The sequence below is a fragment of the Crocodylus siamensis genome, chromosome 1, assembly GCF_052110815.1.
Source record: "Crocodylus siamensis isolate JL-2025a chromosome 1, ASM5211081v1, whole genome shotgun sequence".
Classification (NCBI taxonomy): Eukaryota; Metazoa; Chordata; order Crocodylia; family Crocodylidae; genus Crocodylus; species Crocodylus siamensis.
The window spans coordinates 143,114,118-143,134,707 of NC_143395.1; the positions used below are offsets into that span (position 1 = coordinate 143,114,118).

Here is a 20,590-nt window from a genome sequence, read left to right on the forward strand (position 1 = left end):
AGCACAAGAGAAGCTTGTCTATGCTAGCAGAAGTTGCAGTTGTATGGGGTCAGTGGCAAAAGGGTTGCTTTCTTATTTAGTTTGAATCTTCAGTGAGCCACTTTCCATAAAATGTATAGTGCTGGTGCTTATAACACTCATAACATACCCTAGCAATACTGGAATCTTATAATGGGAATAAATTTACTTTTGTTACTATGATAAATCTTTGCATTCATTTGACAATTCTACAGTCATCAAAACTGAGCCCTTATGCCTTTGTGAATGTTAAATTTACATGCAACTGCTTTATATGTAATGTCAGAAATATATTCAAATATTAATAGAAATGGGGGGTTTCAAAATGGGGGATAAAAGAGAAATAGTAAACTGGGTCTCAAGCACTTTCAAGGAGATACACCTACCTCATTTCATTCACTCTTATCTTTATGTTACTGCAAACAGTATTTCTGTTTCAATACATCACAGACTCGGACAGTCAATTTTGCACAAACTGCAGACATAAAGCCATTTGTGTATGTAGTCATATCATTATGTGCAGCATGGGCAATGGCAGCATTTTAACCAAACAGTCACATCTAATCAGAGGTGCTTTAGTATATATACATCATGTCAATTGAAAATAAGCTAAGGAGTTACTCAGCTCCTTAAGTCGTATTATATGAGGTGTGTATATTTGGAAGTATATGTATAAGTGTTTGTATGTGCTGGCATTAGGGCTTTGTGCCAAGTTATACTTAAGGCTTATTTTACTTAGATCATAGTCAGCTTACTATACATTAGAAAGTTTTCTGAGCGTTTGCACAGTAATGCTTCCCATGATCTAAATAAAACACAGCCTAAGCAACAGAGCCAGTGAAGACTGGTGCACTGCAGTGTGAAGTGTGGTCTGGGACTGACAAATAGCCATCTGTTAGTCTTAGTCTCCCATCACACCAGCGTTTTGAACCTGCTCTGATGCAGTGGGCATGCTGGGAGGCTGAGACTGATAAACAGCAGTTTATCAGTCCCAGGCTCCCCACCACTTGAAAGTCTCCTGGTCATATCACCTCCATGGAGCAGTGACAAATGAGCTCAACACATGTTATGTAATACAATCTGGAGATACTCCTTGCAGGAAAAGTCCTAACTTTGTTGCTCTGTGATGCCACTTAACATGTGTTTTACTGCTTGAATTCTCAGACACTCGCACTGTAAATGCAGTTAACATGTCTTAAGGGTAATATGCCACACAGCCTGTAAGTTGTGTACACAATAATGGAGGCTTTCTTTCCCTTTTTATGCAAAGAAGTGGATCTGAATTCCAGAGGCAAAATTTACAGTCTCCATGGAGACACCTTTCTTCAGTCATTAAATGGCATCTTCATCCTGAGAACTGAACATCTAACACTACTACTGTTAACAACATTTGTTACTTAGTAAAAATGTTTTTGGGGGGATGTTATTTGTTTGTTTTTTAATACAGAGTGTTTGTCATTATGCAACAGATTCAGAAATTTGATTTGGCAGTAAGATGTATATTCTCTCCAATCAGTATAGACATGCTGCTTTTTTTTAACCAACACTAATTTTTATAAAGAAAGCAATGGGCCTCATTCCTAACTGCATTGGTGTTGTATGAATGGGAATAAAATACTATTGACACTCTGATTTGGAAGGCTTTTGGGACCAGTTTGTAGTAATCTTGCTGAAATAAACACATTTTGCATGGTGTGCAGTGACTGATCAGGTCCAGTTATATGAAAAGGCAGGACAAACCTGAAAAAAGCAAATAAGAAAAAGGCAGTGTTTCTGAATGTGCTTATCAGTGCAACCCACTTGTAATTAATCAGATATTATGAAATACCAGTTAAAGTGATGTTGAATGAAATGCCCAAATACTTTGTAGTGTGCAAGTTAGTAAAGTCTTGAAAATCAAAAGCACTTTCCCTGCTTTCTATCCAAAAAAGCATTCAGGCTGTGATTCACTAATGCATATGTTAGAAACTAAGCTTTGTGAAAACAGGACTTAAGCTTGTGCTTTATTTAAGCACATACTTATTCTTTTGAAATCAATGGCCAGAGTGTAAACCAACTTGTATTGTCAAATTTAATATCAATAGCATTTGTTTGTAGAAAATGAAAAAGCACTTCAGCTTAAATACTGTTGACAGCCTCCACCAAAGTCTGTACTGTAATTATGTTAAAGCCCCCTTTTTTAAAATTTTGATTGTACTACTTTGCACTGAGGGTGTTTTATTTAGATAGCAGTAAGCAATTCTGGGCATATCTACACAAGATGTTTATTGCAAGCTGCCTAATTAGCTCTTCAGTAAAGTCTCTGTGTTTACTTGTGCAGCTCTATTAGGTTGCAGTAAACTAATAAATGCTGCTATAGATTAGTACTTGTAACTATAAGTACTATCCTGTGTCAGGGTTCTTCAGTGCGCAGGAATGCATATGTAGATACTGATGGGGCTGACTGTATTCCCTCTGCAGCACACTGAGCTGGGTTGGAGCAGCCCCAGGCTGGCAGACTGACAAGTCCCAGCCCCCCATCACACCAGAATTTTGAACCTGTGGGGAAATCTTGAACCTTAGTGGCTGGGACAGAAGAACAGCAGCAGTTTGTCAGTCTCAGCCTTCTCACTACATCAGTCTTATGATCATATCACCTCTATGGAGCAGTCAGATGTTGGCTTGCCACATGTAAAAATTAGGGCTGTGTGAAGCTTTGGTCCCTGATTTGATTCAGCAGAGACTGCCAGAATTTGGTGGCCTAATCTCCAAATTTGAATTGAATCAGGAGACCCTTTAATCTCTCTGAATTGAATTGGAACCCTCTGAATCAATTTGGAGAGATTCGGAAAGATTAGGAGATTTGGAGATAGACACAGTTTTAAATGTTTTTTCTACATACCTCTAGGTACCGGGCAGCTCATGAATGCTGGGGCGGATGAAGCATCGCACGAAAGTGCGGGGGACTCCCCAGTGTGCTTAGCAGCAGACCTGGAGTGGACCAGAAGCACTTCTGGTCCACTTCCAGGTCCACTGGGGAGCATGCTGGGGGGCCTCCTGCACCCTCCCCAGCTTGGCCACTGGTGCCTCCCGGGTCTGGAGGGGCCCCCGGGTTCCCCCTATGGCTGATCACTGAGCCGGGGCGGGGGGGGACAGCGCACTCCCCAGCAGACCAGGAAGTGGATTGAAAGTACTTCCGGTCCACTTCTGGATTTGCCGCCGAGGATGTGGGGGGCCCCCCCGTGCTCCTGTGGGATGTGCCATCTGCCTCAGCATCGCAGCATTCATGAGCCATGCTTGGTACCTTGAGGTATGTAGATAAAACATTGAAAGCTGGGTCTATGGCCAAATCACTGATTGCCGGAATCAGCATTGAATTTTCAGATTCGGATTCAGCTGAATCAAATCAGGGACAGTGGTCCGAATCAATCAATCAAATCACTGTCCTCGATTTGGGCTGAATCCAAATTAAATATGGTCTGTTTCGCACACCCCTAAAAATATCTAAGCTCCTGATCTGGAAAATATCCCTAAGTAGTAGAAAACTTAAACACATTTTGAATTATGCCTTGTGCCCCAACACATGAAGTATGGAAATTTGCTCGAATTGAAGTCAGTCAGCTCTTCACATAATGTTAAGATAAAGTTCTGTTAGACAAGAAAGGAGAAAAAAAAGAACATATCCATATCAGAATTTCAAAAAAGAAAGAGAGCGAGAGAGAGAACATAGAAAAGAAAAGGAATTCAGAAATGTTGCTCTATTTAAAAGATAACAAGTTGCATTTAAACAGTAATAGTATGGGTGAAGTCAAATGCTGAAGTATGCATTTTTTTAATAGTTGAAAAATACTTCTGATCTTGTGTTTTTATTTATGCAAAATTACCACTGAAGTAAGTGATAAATCTGGGTATTCAAGAAATGTATGGCTCAGTCCTTATAGGGCCTGAACAATTGTGCATGAATAAGTTTCATTGCATGATTGATCCCCATGAAATTGCTGGAATTTTATGTGAATAGCTGCATGTATAACTGTGTGCAGGGTCAGGATCCATATGTGCAGTTGAACTTTTGTGGATACTGTCCTTGGTCCTGCAAGGTAGTGAGTGATTTAGTTCTGATTCAGCAAAGCATTTAAAACATGCATTTAATTTTCAGTGTGTGAGAAATTCTGCTGAATTCTGTGAATAAAGTTCTTAGTTCTGCATGATGCTGTACACTTTAGCCCCAGTCTAGCAAAGCATTTATGCATTTTGCAGGGCTGAACCTTGTGTAGTAGTATTGATGAATGTGGTACTTGTGTGTTGAAGAACCTCTAGGCTTTGCCTCATTGACTTGAGGCACTTATATTAATGGCACTGGTGGCATTAATCACTCCTGCCAAAAGAAGTCATTTATGCCTCAGTGTTTAATTAGTTGTAAGGGTTTTCAGCCTTGTGTAATTGGAAAGCTATAAATCTGGTATTTATATCTGAGACAAAAACTAATTGTGTTAAATGACATTAGTGCTTGACTCATGTAGGAAGAGGAGTATGCATTTTTGCCAGCCCACTAAAAATAATGGAGGGAACTAGATTAAGAAAAACAAAAGCATTTCAATGTTTACCCATTTTATAGAAAACGATTTGCCTCGTTTTTACCTATATTTGGTGATACATGCTTTTGTCACCAATTAAATGTGTCTTGTGAGCCAACAGGGAAAATGCGTGAAATCATTTTATATACTTCTTGTAATGTTCACATTAGTTTTCAAAATGGTTTTGCTTCCTAACCCTACCATTATACTGAAGCTTCTCACTTTGAAAGTGACAGACTGCAGACTGGTAAGTCAATCAGCTTTTTGTAAGTGTAATCATTCATAATTTTATGTGCAGTAACATGTGATCACATTCCTGTTTATACATTTTAAAATCTATATCTAAATGCACATATGGTGTCTATTATTCAAATATTTACAGTCTGTGAGACATTTTTATATTTTTACTTCACTCTCATGGTTTCTTCTCTTTTCATCAACTGAAAAAGATTATGCTTGATGTTACACTGGATATGGAAATTCAAGTACCAGTCTAAAATATCTGTACTTTTTAAGTAGTCTTTTAGAACTAGTATAAAATATTTCTACAATCTACAGACCATTTGTATTTTGTTTTCATGCTGTCATGCACAAATAATAAATGATTGCGCATTAAAATGTTGTATGTTTTCAGTAGTCTTTTACAATCTTCGATTTTTTTGCCAAGTTGCCAGTGTGCCCAAAAATATTTGTATACAGCCAGTAATGATTCATTTTCAGTAGCCTCAATATATTTTGGCTGGCTTATATCATTTTTCTGTCCCACTTCAATCTTCCTTTCTTGATCTCTGATCTTTCTTAGACCAACTAATGCCTCCCTTTTTACACTTCAATTTTCAAGTTAACTCTATATACTTTTATAATTGGTGTAGTGGTGAAGTAATTGAAAGGCAAGACACTTCAGGGTACCAGCTTTTGGTAAGCATTCCTGGAACTCTTTTGAAGGTGTACAGAAAAAAATGAGCCTAATTACCAGATCACTGAAGGATATCTTGAAGTCCTTTCCTGCTTAAGTGCTTTAGTGCTTTGCTTAATCATGTTTTAGGGATATACACACCAAACTTCAAGGGAGTTTCAATGGAAGTTGGATGCCTGTTTCTTTTAGGGGCCGTTTGGAAATCTAATCCAAAGTATTTTCCAAGAATGTTAGCATCTATAAAATTGTTGGATTATTTGACCTTTTTTTAAAAAATTTGTGGTTCTTTTCCCAATACTCAATTAATGTTCCATGCCTTATTTTGTCACACATGCAAACAAAGTAAATTCAATACTAACCTTTGTCTATGATGCAGACTTCATGCCCAAAAGAACAAAAAAAGAATTGAAATAGTGTATAATCTCTAAAATGTTGCCAAGCCCATGCTGCCACATTTTATAGAGAGAAATTTGTCTTAAAATTTAAATGTTCTTTTCTGATGGAAAAGGATAGCACCTATCTGCCAAGCACATAACACGTGTGCTTCGGATAGAATAGTGGCGAAAAAATGCTTTTCTTTCTTTTTTTCTTCTCTCTCTCTTTCTCTCTCTCATGGTGACTTGAGATTAAGTATGGAGATTTTGTTTGGGGGGTCATGGGGAATTACTTGTCAGCCTGTGATAATTTGCTTTTCCATCTGGCCTTTCCACAGGAGAAAAGGTGATGCAAGATGATGAATTCACCTGTGACCTTTTCCGCTTTCTCCAATTGCTTTGTGAAGGACACAATTCAGGTTTGTGGGCAACCTGCCAGCCAGCTAAGCCAAAGAGACAGTACTCAGGGATAAAAGCTCATCAGTGTTCAGGGGTTGGCAACTCTTAATGAAATATTATGAAAGGTGTTTCAGCAGTTGAACTGTTCATGAATGAAAAAATATTTTTGGGGGAATTAAAATGTCAGTTTTTATATTCATTTAAATATTGAAGAAAAATAATGCACACAAAATTATGATTCTTGGAGCATGGTTTATCAGGGGTGGGCAAAGTATAGTCTGTGGGCCAGTTCCAGCCCACCAATTGATTGGATCCAGCCCACGGCTTTCCCCTCAGTGCTCTGCATGGGGGCGAGCCCACACCGCACTCCAGACCCTGCCTACTGGCCCCAGTCTGGGCCAGCGTACACAGCTTCCAGAGGGGCTGCTCCCAGTGTGGCTTCAGCTACCTGGTTGATGTTTAGCTCCCCTTGCCTGCAGCAGTGGCTCCTCCTGCTCTTGCTGTGCTGCTCTGGGTGGGGGGAAAGCTTCATCTAGCAGGTTCGGTCCCAGCATGCAGGCCTCCACTCCAAGCTGCCTTCTACCCACACAGCCACAGCCGAAGCTGTGGCCTCATACACTAAGGCAGGAGCCACCCAGGTGACACTTCCTCCCTGCCCAGAGCTGAGGAGCAGGAGGAGGAGCTGCCGCTGGAGGTGGGGAGCTGAGCACACATACCTGCAGCCACACCAGAAGCAGCCCTGCCAGTAAGCTGTGCACCCTGGCCAGATGTGGGCTGGAGTGTGGCGTGAGCTGCCCCAGGTGGGCCTGGGCCCCAGGCTGAGTGCCATGGGAGCAGTCACGGACTACACTGCCTGGGCTTCACATGGCCTATGCCCTCTCCTCCCATCCCTCACCCTTGGCTGCCTCCCAGAACCTAGCACCCAGGCAGCCCCTCTGCCACGCACTTGCACACATGCCCTGACCCCAGACACCCCACCCACACCCACCCCCCCATAGGGCAGGGGCATGCAGGGATCATGGCTCTGCCCAAAGCCCTAGCCCCATGCTGTCACTGCCCTATGACCCTGCCACATGTTTCTTGCCTCACCCACCTGTCCCACTCCTCAATACCGCTTCCTACCCACCCATGCCCCTATCCCACTTAGGGAGTTTTGGTGAGGAGTTGTGGTGGCAAGGGATGGGGGAGTGCTGACTTGGCCCACCACAACTGATCAAAGCTCTCTATGTGGCCCTTGGGCCCAAATAATTGCCCACCCCAATCTATATGAAAGATAAATAGAAAACAAAGTCTACCTCTGGTTGCAGAACAACTCTAGAAATCTTGTCAGCCACCCAGCTCTAGCTCTGCAAATGCTAAGGTGCTGCAAAAATGACAAATAGAGACTGTTCGGGATGGCCTATGGCCAGAACCACTGTGTTGTGAGTGTGCTCAGGATAGTGGACCTACAAATTTGTTTCTTTATCTGGTGTATGTGGTATGAGAGTGAGTGGGCAGGGCCTGTTTTAGTGGCAGCATTCCCTAGCACCATCTGAGAATGGTGTGGACTTAACCTGACCATGTATGCAAGGCTCTGTTTGTCACAGAAGGTGATTTAGAGGGTTAAACATTACCCAAAGAGCATATGGGAGATTTTTGTTGAAGAAAGAACAGCATTTCACCACATATAAAAGCTAGATAATACACCAATTATTTTTTTTAAATGTAATTTTAAATACACTCACATATACTCAATGATGATATAAAAAATTAGTTTGTGGATGTTGAACATATTGATATAATTGTCATCAAGAATTTGATAATGATGCAACTAGATTCTGTTCTCATTTACATAAGTAAATCAGGAGTAACTCCGCTGAAGTTAATTGAGTCTTGCTGTTATACAGTTGGTAAGATCAATATCATTTTTATGCTAGGTTCACAGGAGAAACAAGGTACTAACAGTTCTGACACACACACTGTCCTCAGTTAAGTGATGTCACTTAAGAAGATATAAACTATTCATTGGATTAAAACATGTATGTAAACAGGAAAGAAGTTTAAAAGATGTTTCATCATTTAAATTAAAATTTTACCAATGAATGTTATCACAATTAATTAGAATGAGTAAGTCTGTGATTTTTGAGATTTAAATAATTGTTAACTAACCCATCATATTTTTAGATTTTCAGAATTATTTGAGAACTCAGACTGGCAACAACACAACTGTCAATATTATCATCTCTACAGTGGACTACTTACTGAGAGTTCAGGTAACTTGGTTTCTATATTAATTGAATTTAAATAAAATGGCTTTTTAAAAATTGCATATATCAAGTATGGCTAGCAATAAGTATATTTTGTTTTGCTTTGCTTGTAAGAGGAGAAAGTCAATATTAGGCATGTATTTTCTTCACAATACTCCTACATTTGACTGTCTACCATATAGCTTATGAAGAAACTAATTAGAGGATATGAAACAGGTTTTTTGAGCTGGTCTGATGTCAATTCTGGCTTTCTGCACTTAATATTCCCTTTACTCAGTCATCTCCCTGAGAAGCAAAAACAGGGTAGAAGAAGGCTTCAGCAAGAGGTTTGTGGAATTGTAGCTATGCCTCTAGATGATGTAGATACATTGACAAAACTTCTTAGTTTAAAAGATCTAGATTTGAGAGGCTCAGTCCAGTGTACAATATCTTTCCTTTAATAGCAATGGTTTGTTAGTTTGGGAAGTCTGGGAAATTACCAATCAATGGCATTTTGAAGAAGAAACCAGACTTATGGTGCAATTTCTGAAATTATTTTGTTTTCTGCAGAAGCAGTTTCCTTTATCTGATTTTTTTTTTTCCCCCACTGACCTTCATGAGATTGGAGGGAGAATCTGACTAAGAGGTCTTACTGAGTGTTATGAATTATGCTCTCTAAGTCACGTGCAGTTCACTCTAGGCTGGGGCAATGATCACGCAGAGCAGACACCCAGAATCAGATATAGAGTCTTTATTCGCTGCAGCAAGGTGCCTCCGAGGAGGGACCCCGCCTATTAGATATAATTTTCTTTTATACCTTAGTACATTAGCATTGGCTTGTGCTTGGGAAAATACCCAATCATTTACTAAACTAAACTACTACTCTATCCAATCAGGTGGCACTGTGCGCGTTAACACTGAAGTTTAACCCTCGTGACTACATGCTCTATATACTCTTGCCAAGTAGTCTGCTTCACTAGAAAAACAGTCCTTGTACCTCTTTCAAGGTTCCTTGTTGACCAGATTCAGCTAGTTTTATATCTTATCAATAGCCCTTACACAGCACTTCTCTTTTCACCCACCTAATACGTGCTGTGTCGGCTTCTATGTATTGAAGGTTAAAGGTAAAAGAAATGGCCTTACTTCTATATTGCAAAATTCACACACAACACTGAGGAAGATCTTAATATAAAAAAGGGGATCCTTAAACTAGGAGTGTGAAACTTACGCCATGCTCTGGGCCCGATCCAGACTGTGGGGCTCTTTCATAGATGGGATCCAACTGGGACATGGGACAGTAGCAGCAGGACTGGTGGGGGCAGTGGCAGGGATGGTGACTGCTGTAGTAGGACTGGCAGCAGTAGGGCAAGAGGTAGTGGGACCAGTGACCCTAGGGTGAGCGAAGCACAGCTTTCTTGCCCTTCTGCTACTGATGGCCATGTCCACCAGGGCCCAGGGGCCCTGGATTCTATGCTAAGTGCTGGCCAACCCCCCTAATTTTGGTAGCCTGTTAGGTCAGATGGCTCCGAGGTCCACATGGTTAAAACCCCTTCTTTAAACAAAAGCCAAGGTTGTCTGTTGCTCCCAGGCACCTAACCAGCCTTCATCTTTCATTGCTCAGTCATAACCTGCGTTTCTTTTCTTTTCTCTTGCCCTTCTTTTTATAATTCTTTGCCTCATTTTATCATGATGTGGAGTTGATGTAGGTTGTGGAATGTTCAAGATAATACAGTTGAAATACACAAACAGGTTCTTTCCTTCAGATCCTTCTGTGATACTTCCTATCGTAAAATCATAGCACCTTTCATTACTAGGCCATTAAACAGGAGGCTCTGTTGGGGAAAAGAGAAAATAATGCTGCATGTAGTGTCCAGGGGGTGGCAGCATTATTTTCTCTTTTCCTTATTAAAAATGGGAACTATAGAAGAACTACATACCTAAATAAATAAAGGGAATACAAGCCTTCTACCAAAGGCATTACTGCTTTTATCACATCACAGGCTTGAGGAAACTGCACACTTGTGTCAGAAAGATCAAATTCCATATGTCTTTAACTTACATTGCCCCTACCTTTTAGCCTTCTTTTAGTACAAAATATTTACCAAGTTAACAATGTCAGCATCATCTCTTGGGCAGCAAGAAAAGAGTGCTAGTAACTGAATAATAACTGATGTATCAGTAACTGATACAATCTATCATCCTTTTGAGAAATCTTAGACCATGCAGTTAGTTCCTTCCAATTTATCCAAAGCTGTGGGAATAGAAATGCACCCTGATAACCGGCTCAGGGAACATTCCTTATTTGTTGCTCTCACAAATTTAATTTAAGCCAAAGGTGCATTTCCAAAAGAAACATTTATATACATTTCTGAGCTGTAATGTTTCTGGAAAAAAGCTCACAAAGGTGAGTGGAACATTTACTCAGACTGAGGAATCTCATGTTCTGTCCCATAACACTTTTCTATCCAGCTCTGGATGAAAAAATTGGGACACTGCGTGGCATCAGTATTCACTACAAAATATAATTTACATAAGTGCATCCTTGGAGTACTTCTTTGAAGTCTTTAGGGAAATTTAAAGGACTGTACAGTGAAATGCACCTCTTTTAATTCTCCAATTTCATGAGTAACAGTTATTACAGATACCTTCATTGTGGTCCACAGTACTTTTTCTCATGGATCTTCTGAGGTACTTTTTATCATTAACTTTCATTTCAAGTGATGCTATCAAAATCTTGTTTCTCGAGGGTTTATGGGCAAAAGGGCAGTCAGGACTGTGATAAGAATGATTCCAATGAATGAATCTCTTGATTGTATCCACCTGTAAGCACCCTGATGTACAACTGCCTGCTTTTTAAATGGCTGAAAAACACAAGACATGATCTAAGAAACTTGAACCCTGCAGTATTAATTCTTTTGTTGTTCTTTAAATATGAAAACTCTACATTGTCATAGCACATCAGAAGGTAATGAAAGTATCTAATTCATTTTCTGAACCAAGTGTATGAAGCACATAACAGTCTGTTTTTAGTAAACATATTCACCATTTCACCTGATTGTCTTACCTGTAAGACATCCACTTCACTGCACAGTATACTTTTTTTTTGTTTAGCCAATTAAATTTTCCTTTTCAACTTCTATTTATTGTTTCTAAAAAGTCCAGAATGCAAAAATCAGTCATTTTTCAGTTGCTGCCACTGTTGTTACCAGCTTACTGTTATGGACCAGTAAATTCAGTAAAAGCTGTAGGGACATTTGTAATCATAATGAAAATAAACTTTTCCTATTGTGTAATTATTTTTTGATTAAATAAAAAATTGGCTTTCTTTGGAAGAAACAGAAGGACGAATCCATTCCCTGGGAATTCTTGGTCCTGTGATTTAGTGAGGTGCCAAGCAGACAGTGTAAATGCACATGGTTCAAAGACACCTTTCAGTATTGTGTTTCTGATGACTATCCTAGTTTAAGAAGTCAGACTATAGAATTGGAGTAAAGAAAGTCCAGCTAATTTAGTCTAAAGCTAAATATGTGTTTCCCTTTTTTTTTCTGTGGGTTCCTTTGGAAATGAGATAGAAAATACATTACGTTGATGATACCCAAGAGTGTCTATAGGATGATTTTAAATCCATGTGAATAGAAATATAAAGGAAACCTTGCTCCCATCAAAGTGTACATACAGGCATTATATTTAGATTGACCTAACCCTGGATCTAAATGCTCACTTACATAGGTGTTCAGAGGGTTTAATTTGGCCAAAAGATGGCACATCCGATTTAAGTTAGTGCACCTCAGAAGGTGTGCAAACTTAATTTGAGAAAGGATTAACCCAGTCTAGTAAGAGGTTAACCCAATCTTGCAAATGTCTGCATCCATTTACGGTACAGCCCCAGGTCTAGGAAAGCCTAGCCACTTACTCTAGCCCCATGGCTGTGCTGTTCTCACCCCCGACGAGCGATTTTCAGCCCCCCCCAACTCTCTTCTTTGACCAAGCAGACTTGCCAGCCCCATCCCACTCCCCTATCCCTCCAACTTCTCCCCCACCCTAAGTTACTTATGTTGGGCTCCCCGTGCTGCTCCTGGCAGCGGAAAATGGCTGCACCTGCTACTCCTGACAGTGGTGAACAGCTGTACACAGTTCTCATGGTTTAGGTTTTGGTGGCTTAAAGCAAGCCATCAAAACCTAGACTAGCTGTAGCGAACACTTCTTCACACCCAGAGCTTACTCTTAAAATTTGCTTCCGAATAATACTATAGAACTAAGGAGAGGCAGATCATTTGTGTATATATGCAATCTGTGTTATGTGCTATTTCATCTGTTTTATAGGAATCAATTAGTGATTTCTACTGGTATTATTCTGGGAAGGATGTTATTGATGAGCAAGGACAACGTAATTTCTCCAAAGCAATTCAAGTTGCAAAACAGGTCTTTAATACTCTCACAGAGTATATTCAGGTAAATTGTTTACATTGTCATTTTCATGAAATTATGAAGATAATCATTGTTTTAGCACAGGGGAATTATGTAGGTATCTTTACAGTTATACTAAGGAGCTTACCAATGTTTGCATGCTGAGAATGAAGTTTTGAAATAAATGAAGCCGTTGTTATTTTTTTTCAGCCTGAGAAGGCTAGACTGATACTCAGTTGTCACTGAATTATCACCCCTTCTTTTTGTAGCTAAGATTTCTCTTTTCCTTTTACATCCAATAATAGCTTGTATCCATTCCTTTTCAGTAGGACCTCACTTCCATAATTTAGGTTTTGCCATCTCAAGAGTAGACTACGGCAAAGAATCCTACTTAACCTAATCACTTTTAATCCTCCTGAAAACTAAAGGTATTGTGGAACATCATATTAGTAGCCTTCTTGAAATACCTATGCCATACTGCTATGTCTGAGATCTACAAAGACATGTTTGACCTGTGCTCCCTTCACAGTAAATAAGAAGCTGCTGCTGACAAGACGTGATGAGCACTATTGATGAACACAGGGGGAAACTAATAATTCTGTATTCAGGGCAGGGCCTGGAAGGTGTGCAGCAAATAAAGGAGTCAGACACTGAATAATGAAGTCAAGGATATTGAATTGTATCTCATTCCCTGAGAACCATTCATTCTGTGTAACAAATTAAGCAGAGGTCCAGTAGAAAAGCTTTGATTTGGGTATTCCCTGACTTTTTTGAGTGTTTGGCTTTTACAATTTTAATAACAAATTTTCAGTGTAATTTTCATTGTATGTTGCTGTCTTTTTAAGAAAATAAGAAGAAAATCCTGTTACAGTATTGAATAGTTCTATATAAAATTGAGGCTTTCATTTTAAAAATTATTTCATGCTTTGATTATGGAAGCTAAGATTCAAGTAAAAAATGTTTACTGTTTAAAACTACAATAAGGCTAAGTACAGACAGTCAAAGAGGCCTGAGGCTGAAGTGATTCAGTCTTTGCAGGTTAGGTTAAGCTACAAAGATTGAAACAATAAGTAAATAAGCAGGCAATTACTTTTGATTGAGGAAATGAAGCCACATGCCTAGGCTAGAGCATGCCTACTAGCTGCTGCCAAAGGGAAAGGAAGAGAAAAGCCCTCCAGGACATTCCCCTACTTCCTTGCTGGAGGTGAGAGGGGAGGGCTGCCAGGCTGAGGTGGGGAGTGGATAGGAAAAAAGGTAATGGCATTGTTTCATAAAAGCTTGACTAAGAATAGTTCTTTCTCTGAAGTACTATAAACACAGCCTGACTGTGTGTTCGCTTCCTCTTTCTGCTGCCTCTGAGATGTCTGGGATTTGCAGTCCACAGTCATAGTAGCAGAACTCTGCAGGGTTGCTCATCACTTCCTCTTCCTGCTTCTAGGTGCCTCTGGAATTTGTAGTCCACAGCTGCAGCCAGCAGTAAGCAAGCAAGCAGAGCTCTGTACTGGGGGGGGGGGGGGAGGGGGGGGAAGGGGAGTTTAACCCTCCTCCCTGGCCCCTGACCCCAGCAGGGGTTTGCCTGGGGTGGGGGTAGGGCAGTAAGCCAGCCAGTGTGGCCAGTGAGTCAGCCCTCACTGTTCCAGCTAGGGAGCAGAGGGGTGGGGACAGCCCTTCCCTGTGGAGGAGTCAGCCCAGCCCAGGGCTGCAAATCATGCTGGGATGCTGGGGGGGGGGGGGGCTGGTTTAATTTGAACCAGAAAGGGGCCTGGGACAGAAGTTTGATCTAAATTAGTTAAGTCTGATACTACATTCAAACAGGTTTATCTTAAACCAGTTTCAGCCATTTTGAAACTAGTTTATGTGCACTTGACTTCTGTTCTGTTACAGGTTTAAACCAGTTTCTGATCACTTAAACCAGTTTATGCGTAACTTTTGTCCACAGCTTAAATGAAATAATAACTCTATTAATCAGCCAAGGAGTAGTTTTAACAAACTTACATAGTTTTGTTTGTTTATTTGTCATAAGATTTTATCCTGTAAATTGATGCTTCCAAAGCTAAAGTCAGGTTCTGTTTACACTGTGAGTTGGGAGTAATTCTGTAGACATAGAGGACTTCTGTTCATATGAGAAGAAAGTAAAGATTCAAATGACTGATTGTAATTTCTCTTAAAAATGTTTCTTTCTGGCAAGAAGGTATTTGAAATATGGTCACTCAGATGGAACATTTTTAGGCACATTGAAATCCTCATGATATTTTATTTTTTGTGTTAACCTTAGTTTACATAATATTAGTGAACATGCACAACATATAAATGTATACATGCAACAAATTTTGACAACTGAAACATACCTTTCTATTCATGTTGCTTAAAGATTTTTATTCAGTATCTGTTGACCATAATCTGATTTTGAGAAAGTAAAAGAATATTATCTGTGACAGAAATTTGCTGAACAAAAAAAAAAATTTCCAGCTGTGATTATTAATGATTAATGGTTTATTAAAGAAGATTGCTATCTTGTGTATATTTTAGTTTCCTTAGCATTTGCATTTGTGGCAGTTCTCCACTAGCAATTGAATTGTTCTACTTTTTTTACTCTTTCATGTAATTCTTTTAAAAATAAGCCCTGTTCTCTCTTCTTCTGGTCTACATAATAGGGTCCATGCACTGGGAATCAGCAGAGTCTGGCGCACAGCAGGCTGTGGGATGCAGTGGTTGGTTTTCTTCATGTATTTGCCCACATGCAGATGAAATTATCTCAGGTATTATGCTCTTTGATGTTTTAGTCATTTGTTTTTATTATGATTTAAATACCTAGTGAAGCATTGCACTCATTAGAAAGTTGTCTCTCTAGACTGATTTTTCCCTCACCTCTAGGACTTGATTGTTGATTGGTGGTTGATTTCTGAGTTCTGCTGACCTTATTATTAGTATTACATATATTTTTCATTCCTAGTGAAACGGGATATTTTCACAACAGGTGGCATTGTAGTGAATGCAGCTTTTCCATATTCATAAACGGAACAGCACAAAAAGTATAGAAATAAGAATTACAAATAGCTCATAAGTTACCAGGGTTACCAGAAATTCCTAGTTTAGGAATGAAAAAATCTGAAAAAATCTGCTTCTTTGATATCATGTGGGTGTACTTTGGCAGTGACAGGAATAATATCCTCCCCAATCCCAGCCTAGTTCCTTAATGACAAGAAGGCATAGTTTGTCTTATTATAAGCTCCTGCTTCATGTATTGTTTGTCCATTCTTTGCACTGAGTGAGGCAAGGTGGCTGTGGTTCAGTTAAAGGGGTGATAGAGACCAGTGGCATCCCTTTATTCTATCTGTGGACCAGCTAGTCAAGAGGTATTTGACACAAACTTTTGCAGTCTGTTTGCCATGCAGTAATGTAAAATTGACAGCTGTGATTTCTGGATTTCCTTCCTGTTTCAGGATGGAAAAACAATCTTGTGGCTGCATACAAAAAAGCTGCACACATGGATTTGGCACATTGATCATTGCTGCTGTGGATGAGGCTTGAGTTTACAATAACAACAAGTTTACAGTCTCACTTCTGTTTGAGATGACCTTGTAGAGTCTCTCAATGATACCTTATATAAAATGGGAGAACGATTCTTTCCCTGTCTGTCATGAAAGTGTTATGAGGCTTTGATTGTTAATAACAGAAAATAAGAAGATTAGTTTTCGACTCTGCATTTTAAGAAAGAGGTTGAAAAACTGGAGAGAATCCAACAGAAGGCAGCAAAGATGATGAAGAGGTTGAAATAAAAACCATACAAGAAAGGTTTAGAGAACTAGGTGTGTTTAGTCTGGAGGAAAGGAGATTAATGCAGGACATGATGGCAGTTTGAGAGGCTGCCATAAAGAAAAGAAAAAACAATGGGCTGATGCAACATAGTAGGTTTATTTAAACTGCTGTAAAGCAGGATTAGATAAAAAACTTAGGAAAACCTTCCTAACCATGGCAAGAGTACAGTAAGGGGAAAAGCTGCATAGGGAAACTGGAATCTCCCCTACTGGAGATGAGAAGGTAGATAGGTATTTGTCTGGAAGGTTTTAGAGCTAATACATCTTAGTCTGACCTACTGCACAGATGTAAATGACCTTTAAGGGCCTTTCCAACCTTAAGTTTTTGTGATTCCATAAGAACCATGAACAGTGCATAGGATTATTAAAACAATTCAGATATATCCCTGGGACTGGTTTAAATCTAATGCTGTGTGGGTTTTACTGGTGGAGTCCTTTGTCTTAAGTGAAAGCTCAAGCTCTTGGGGTTTGGAAGCACATTCAGTAGCTTTGTGTATCTAGAACAGAGGGAAATCTGTGGAGCCTTCAGCATGCCTATTGTAGATAAGCTATTAGGATATTTTAAAGAGTATTCTTTTAAGCATGTCTTCAGAAGAAATGCAGGGCTGATTTCCAGAGGCTTACACTTTGCTAGGTTTGGGTGAGTTCCAATATATGGTGTTTTCACTTCAGGAGTAGACCCCTGCCAAATGTCAAGTCTTTGTTTCAGACCATAGATACGCTGGAACTCTTCCAAGTCTGATTGGAATGAGATGTTAAATAGTTAAAATGATCTGTTTTTCTCTAACCGTGTATTGAAAGCAACTAAACCATTTCTGATGGAACTTAAAAAATGCCTTAGCAAAATAGTCCTATTTGAAGTGTATTTTATTTGCAGGACTCCAGTCAAATTGAATTATTGAAAGAGTTAATGGATCTACAGAAAGATATGGTGGTCATGCTGCTGTCTATGCTGGAAGGTAGTTGTGAATTTATTTTGAAACTCTATTTTGCAAATATTGTAATAGTGCTTTTTTCCTGCCTATGTGTTTCACAATAGAATCTCTGTCTCTTTCCCTTTTATTATTTTAATGTTGATGTATTAAATACCAGAATAGCTGTTGACCCTTCAGGATTCACAAACTATATGTGATAGAGAGTCAAGTAAGAATTAATTAGATCTGTATTAATTAGTTGGTTATTTTTGTTCCCATGAATGTGGCTACTGTAGTGGTTCGGGTGAGATGTTGTTTAGATCTGAAACTAGGTTTCTGGCTACAGAAGGTAACATCCGTAGTTTTATTTAAAGTGTCCTAACAACTGTAACATACTGCATATCACGTGACACTTGTTGTATCAACATCTTTAATCTGTAAAAAGAACAAACTGATTTCACTTGGGTAGGTCCAGTCTATGTATAAGGGATTTTTTGTCTAATACTTGCATCTGAAGTCACCTCAACTCAATCTGAAAGTGTATGACATTGTGTTATTATTTACGTGCTCTCTGATAAGCCTTTACAGTCCAGATCAGGGACCAGGGTTCTGTGCAAGGAAACACAATGCCATTCCTTCCCTATAGGCTGATATCTATGTTTATATCCATATCATGTCTAAGTTCTTGAGAGAAATGGCAAGAAGAATCTGGAAGTATGTATAAACTTTGGGTTGATTTCAACTCGCTCAGTCAGGTACTGGTAACAGTCTACCTGTGGTAGTATAGAGGTCAACAGAGGCTGCAAAAACAGAGGCTACAAAAAGAAGAAAGGAAACTTAGATTGATAGCTTGTGCTCAGTTCCTTGTTGCTGCAGCTGGACTAATACATGTGCCTGGCCTTGCTGGTTTAAAACTAGCTATTTACGACTACAGTATAAACTCCATACTACTTAGAGTAACTTCAGTCTAGGCATATCCTCAGTGTTATTCCTAATTAAATCTCCTATTTTGCATTCTATTAAATGTGAAGGTAGTCTTAGATGTTTTAGGACTTGATATTTTTCTCCTTCTAAAAGAAATGTTAACAGTTACTTCTGACATTGATTCTCCATATGTAAGGATAGCATTTTTAGATATTAATCTGCATACTTTTACACTGACGTTCTGATTGTGACTGTCAGTCAGAAATGTTTAAATCTTACCATATGATTCTCTGTTGGGAAGGTCTTAAGAACAGGTTAGACAAACACTTGTATCGAATGGTTTAGATAGGGATGATACAGCTGGGACCTGAGGGCTGAATTAGATGGCCTTCTGAGGTCCTTTTCAGGTCTGTTTGCTCTCTTATTCTTTCACCCATTATTAAAGCATTACCACTGATGACTAATTGAATTTCACCACCTTCAGGTAATGTTGTGAATGGAACTATCGGCAAGCAAATGGTTGACATGTTGGTAGAATCGTCCAACAACGTAGAGATGATTCTGAAGTTTTTTGATATGTTCTTAAAACTAAAAGATTTAACTTCTTCTGATGCATTCAAGGAATATGACCCTGATGGCAAAGGTGTAATTTCAAAGAGGGACTTTCAAAAGGCAATGGAAAGCCATAAGCATTACACCCAATCTGAAACAGAGTTTCTGCTGTCTTGTGCTGAGCCAGATGAGAATGAGACTCTGGACTATGAAGAATTTGTGAAACGGTTCCATGAACCTGCTAAAGACATTGGTTTCAATGTTGCTGTTCTCTTAACAAACCTGTCAGAGCACATGCCCCATGACACTCGCTTGCAGACTTTCCTTGAGCTAGCAGAGAGTGTTCTGAATTATTTTCAGCCCTTTCTTGGGCGCATAGAAATCATGGGCAGTGCAAAGCGCATTGAGCGAGTTTATTTTGAAATAAGTGAGTCAAGTCGGACTCAGTGGGAGAAGCCTCAGGTTAAAGAGTCAAAGCGACAGTTTATATTTGATGTAGTAAATGAAGGTGGAGAGAAAGAAAAGATGGAGCTTTTTGTTAATTTCTGTGAGGATACTATCTTTGAAATGCAGTTGGCTGCTCAGATCTCTGAATCAGATTTGAGTGAGAGATCAGCAAATAAAGAAGAGAATGAGAAAGATAAGCTGGAGGAACAGGACCCTAGAATGGGCTTTTTCTCCCTAGTGACTGTAAAGTCAGCTTTAGTAGCCCTCAAGTATAACATAATGACTCTCATGAAAATGCTCAGTGTGAAGAGTCTAAAGAAGCAGATGAAGAAGATGAAGAAAATGACCATGAAGGATATGGTTATGGCTTTGTTTTCTTCCTACTGGAGTATTTTGATGGGCTTACTCCATTTCACATCTAGTGTTTTCCGGGGCTTCTTTCGCATCATGTACAGTTTATTACTTGGTGGAAGCCTAGTAGAAGGGGCTAAGAAGATCAAGGTGGCTGAACTTTTAGCTAATATGCCAGATCCCACTCAGGATGAAGTGCGTGGGGAAGGGGAAGAAGGAGAGAGGAAACCCACGGAAACTGCACTGCCTGCAGAAGATCTGACAGATCTAACAGCTTTGTCAGATGATGGTGACCTACTCTCAGACATATTTGGCTTGGACTTGAAAAGAGAAGGAGGCCAGTATAAGCTGATCCCTCACAACCCAAATGCTGGTCTGAGTGATTTATTGAGCACTCCTTCATTGCTCCCATTACCTGAGGTGCAAGAAAAAGTCCAGGTAACAAACTCTATCCATTTACTTGCAATATTTTCACTTAAATTCACTTGTCTGCTTCAATTAAAACTTGCAACTATATTTGTGAGGCTTTGGCTTCTTTTCTTAAGTGTGCTGTGCTTCCTAAAGAATCGCATTGAATTGTCAAAATATGTAGTCTTTCTGAGGTTACAAAATTTAAGCCCCAAAGTCTGACCTGTGTATAAGTTTTGTTGTTTTGTTTTTAAATCAAAATGTGTTTTATAAATGCAAAGTGA

General features: G+C 39.4%; 1 protein-coding gene across 1 annotated transcript in view; it reads left to right on the top strand.

Annotated features, from left to right (window-relative positions):
- RYR2 (ryanodine receptor 2) overlaps window positions 1-20,590 on the top strand; it is an 830,495-nt gene that overhangs the window by 749,885 nt on the left and 60,020 nt on the right. Inside the window, exons 83-88 of the mRNA XM_090044772.1 lie at window positions 6,200-6,280; window positions 8,424-8,512; window positions 12,809-12,937; window positions 15,547-15,651; window positions 17,588-17,669; window positions 19,033-20,336. Coding sequence (XP_089900898.1) covers window positions 6,200-6,280; window positions 8,424-8,512; window positions 12,809-12,937; window positions 15,547-15,651; window positions 17,588-17,669; window positions 19,033-20,336 — 1,790 coding nt within the window. The remainder of the gene's footprint in view (window positions 1-6,199; window positions 6,281-8,423; window positions 8,513-12,808; window positions 12,938-15,546; window positions 15,652-17,587; window positions 17,670-19,032; window positions 20,337-20,590) is intronic.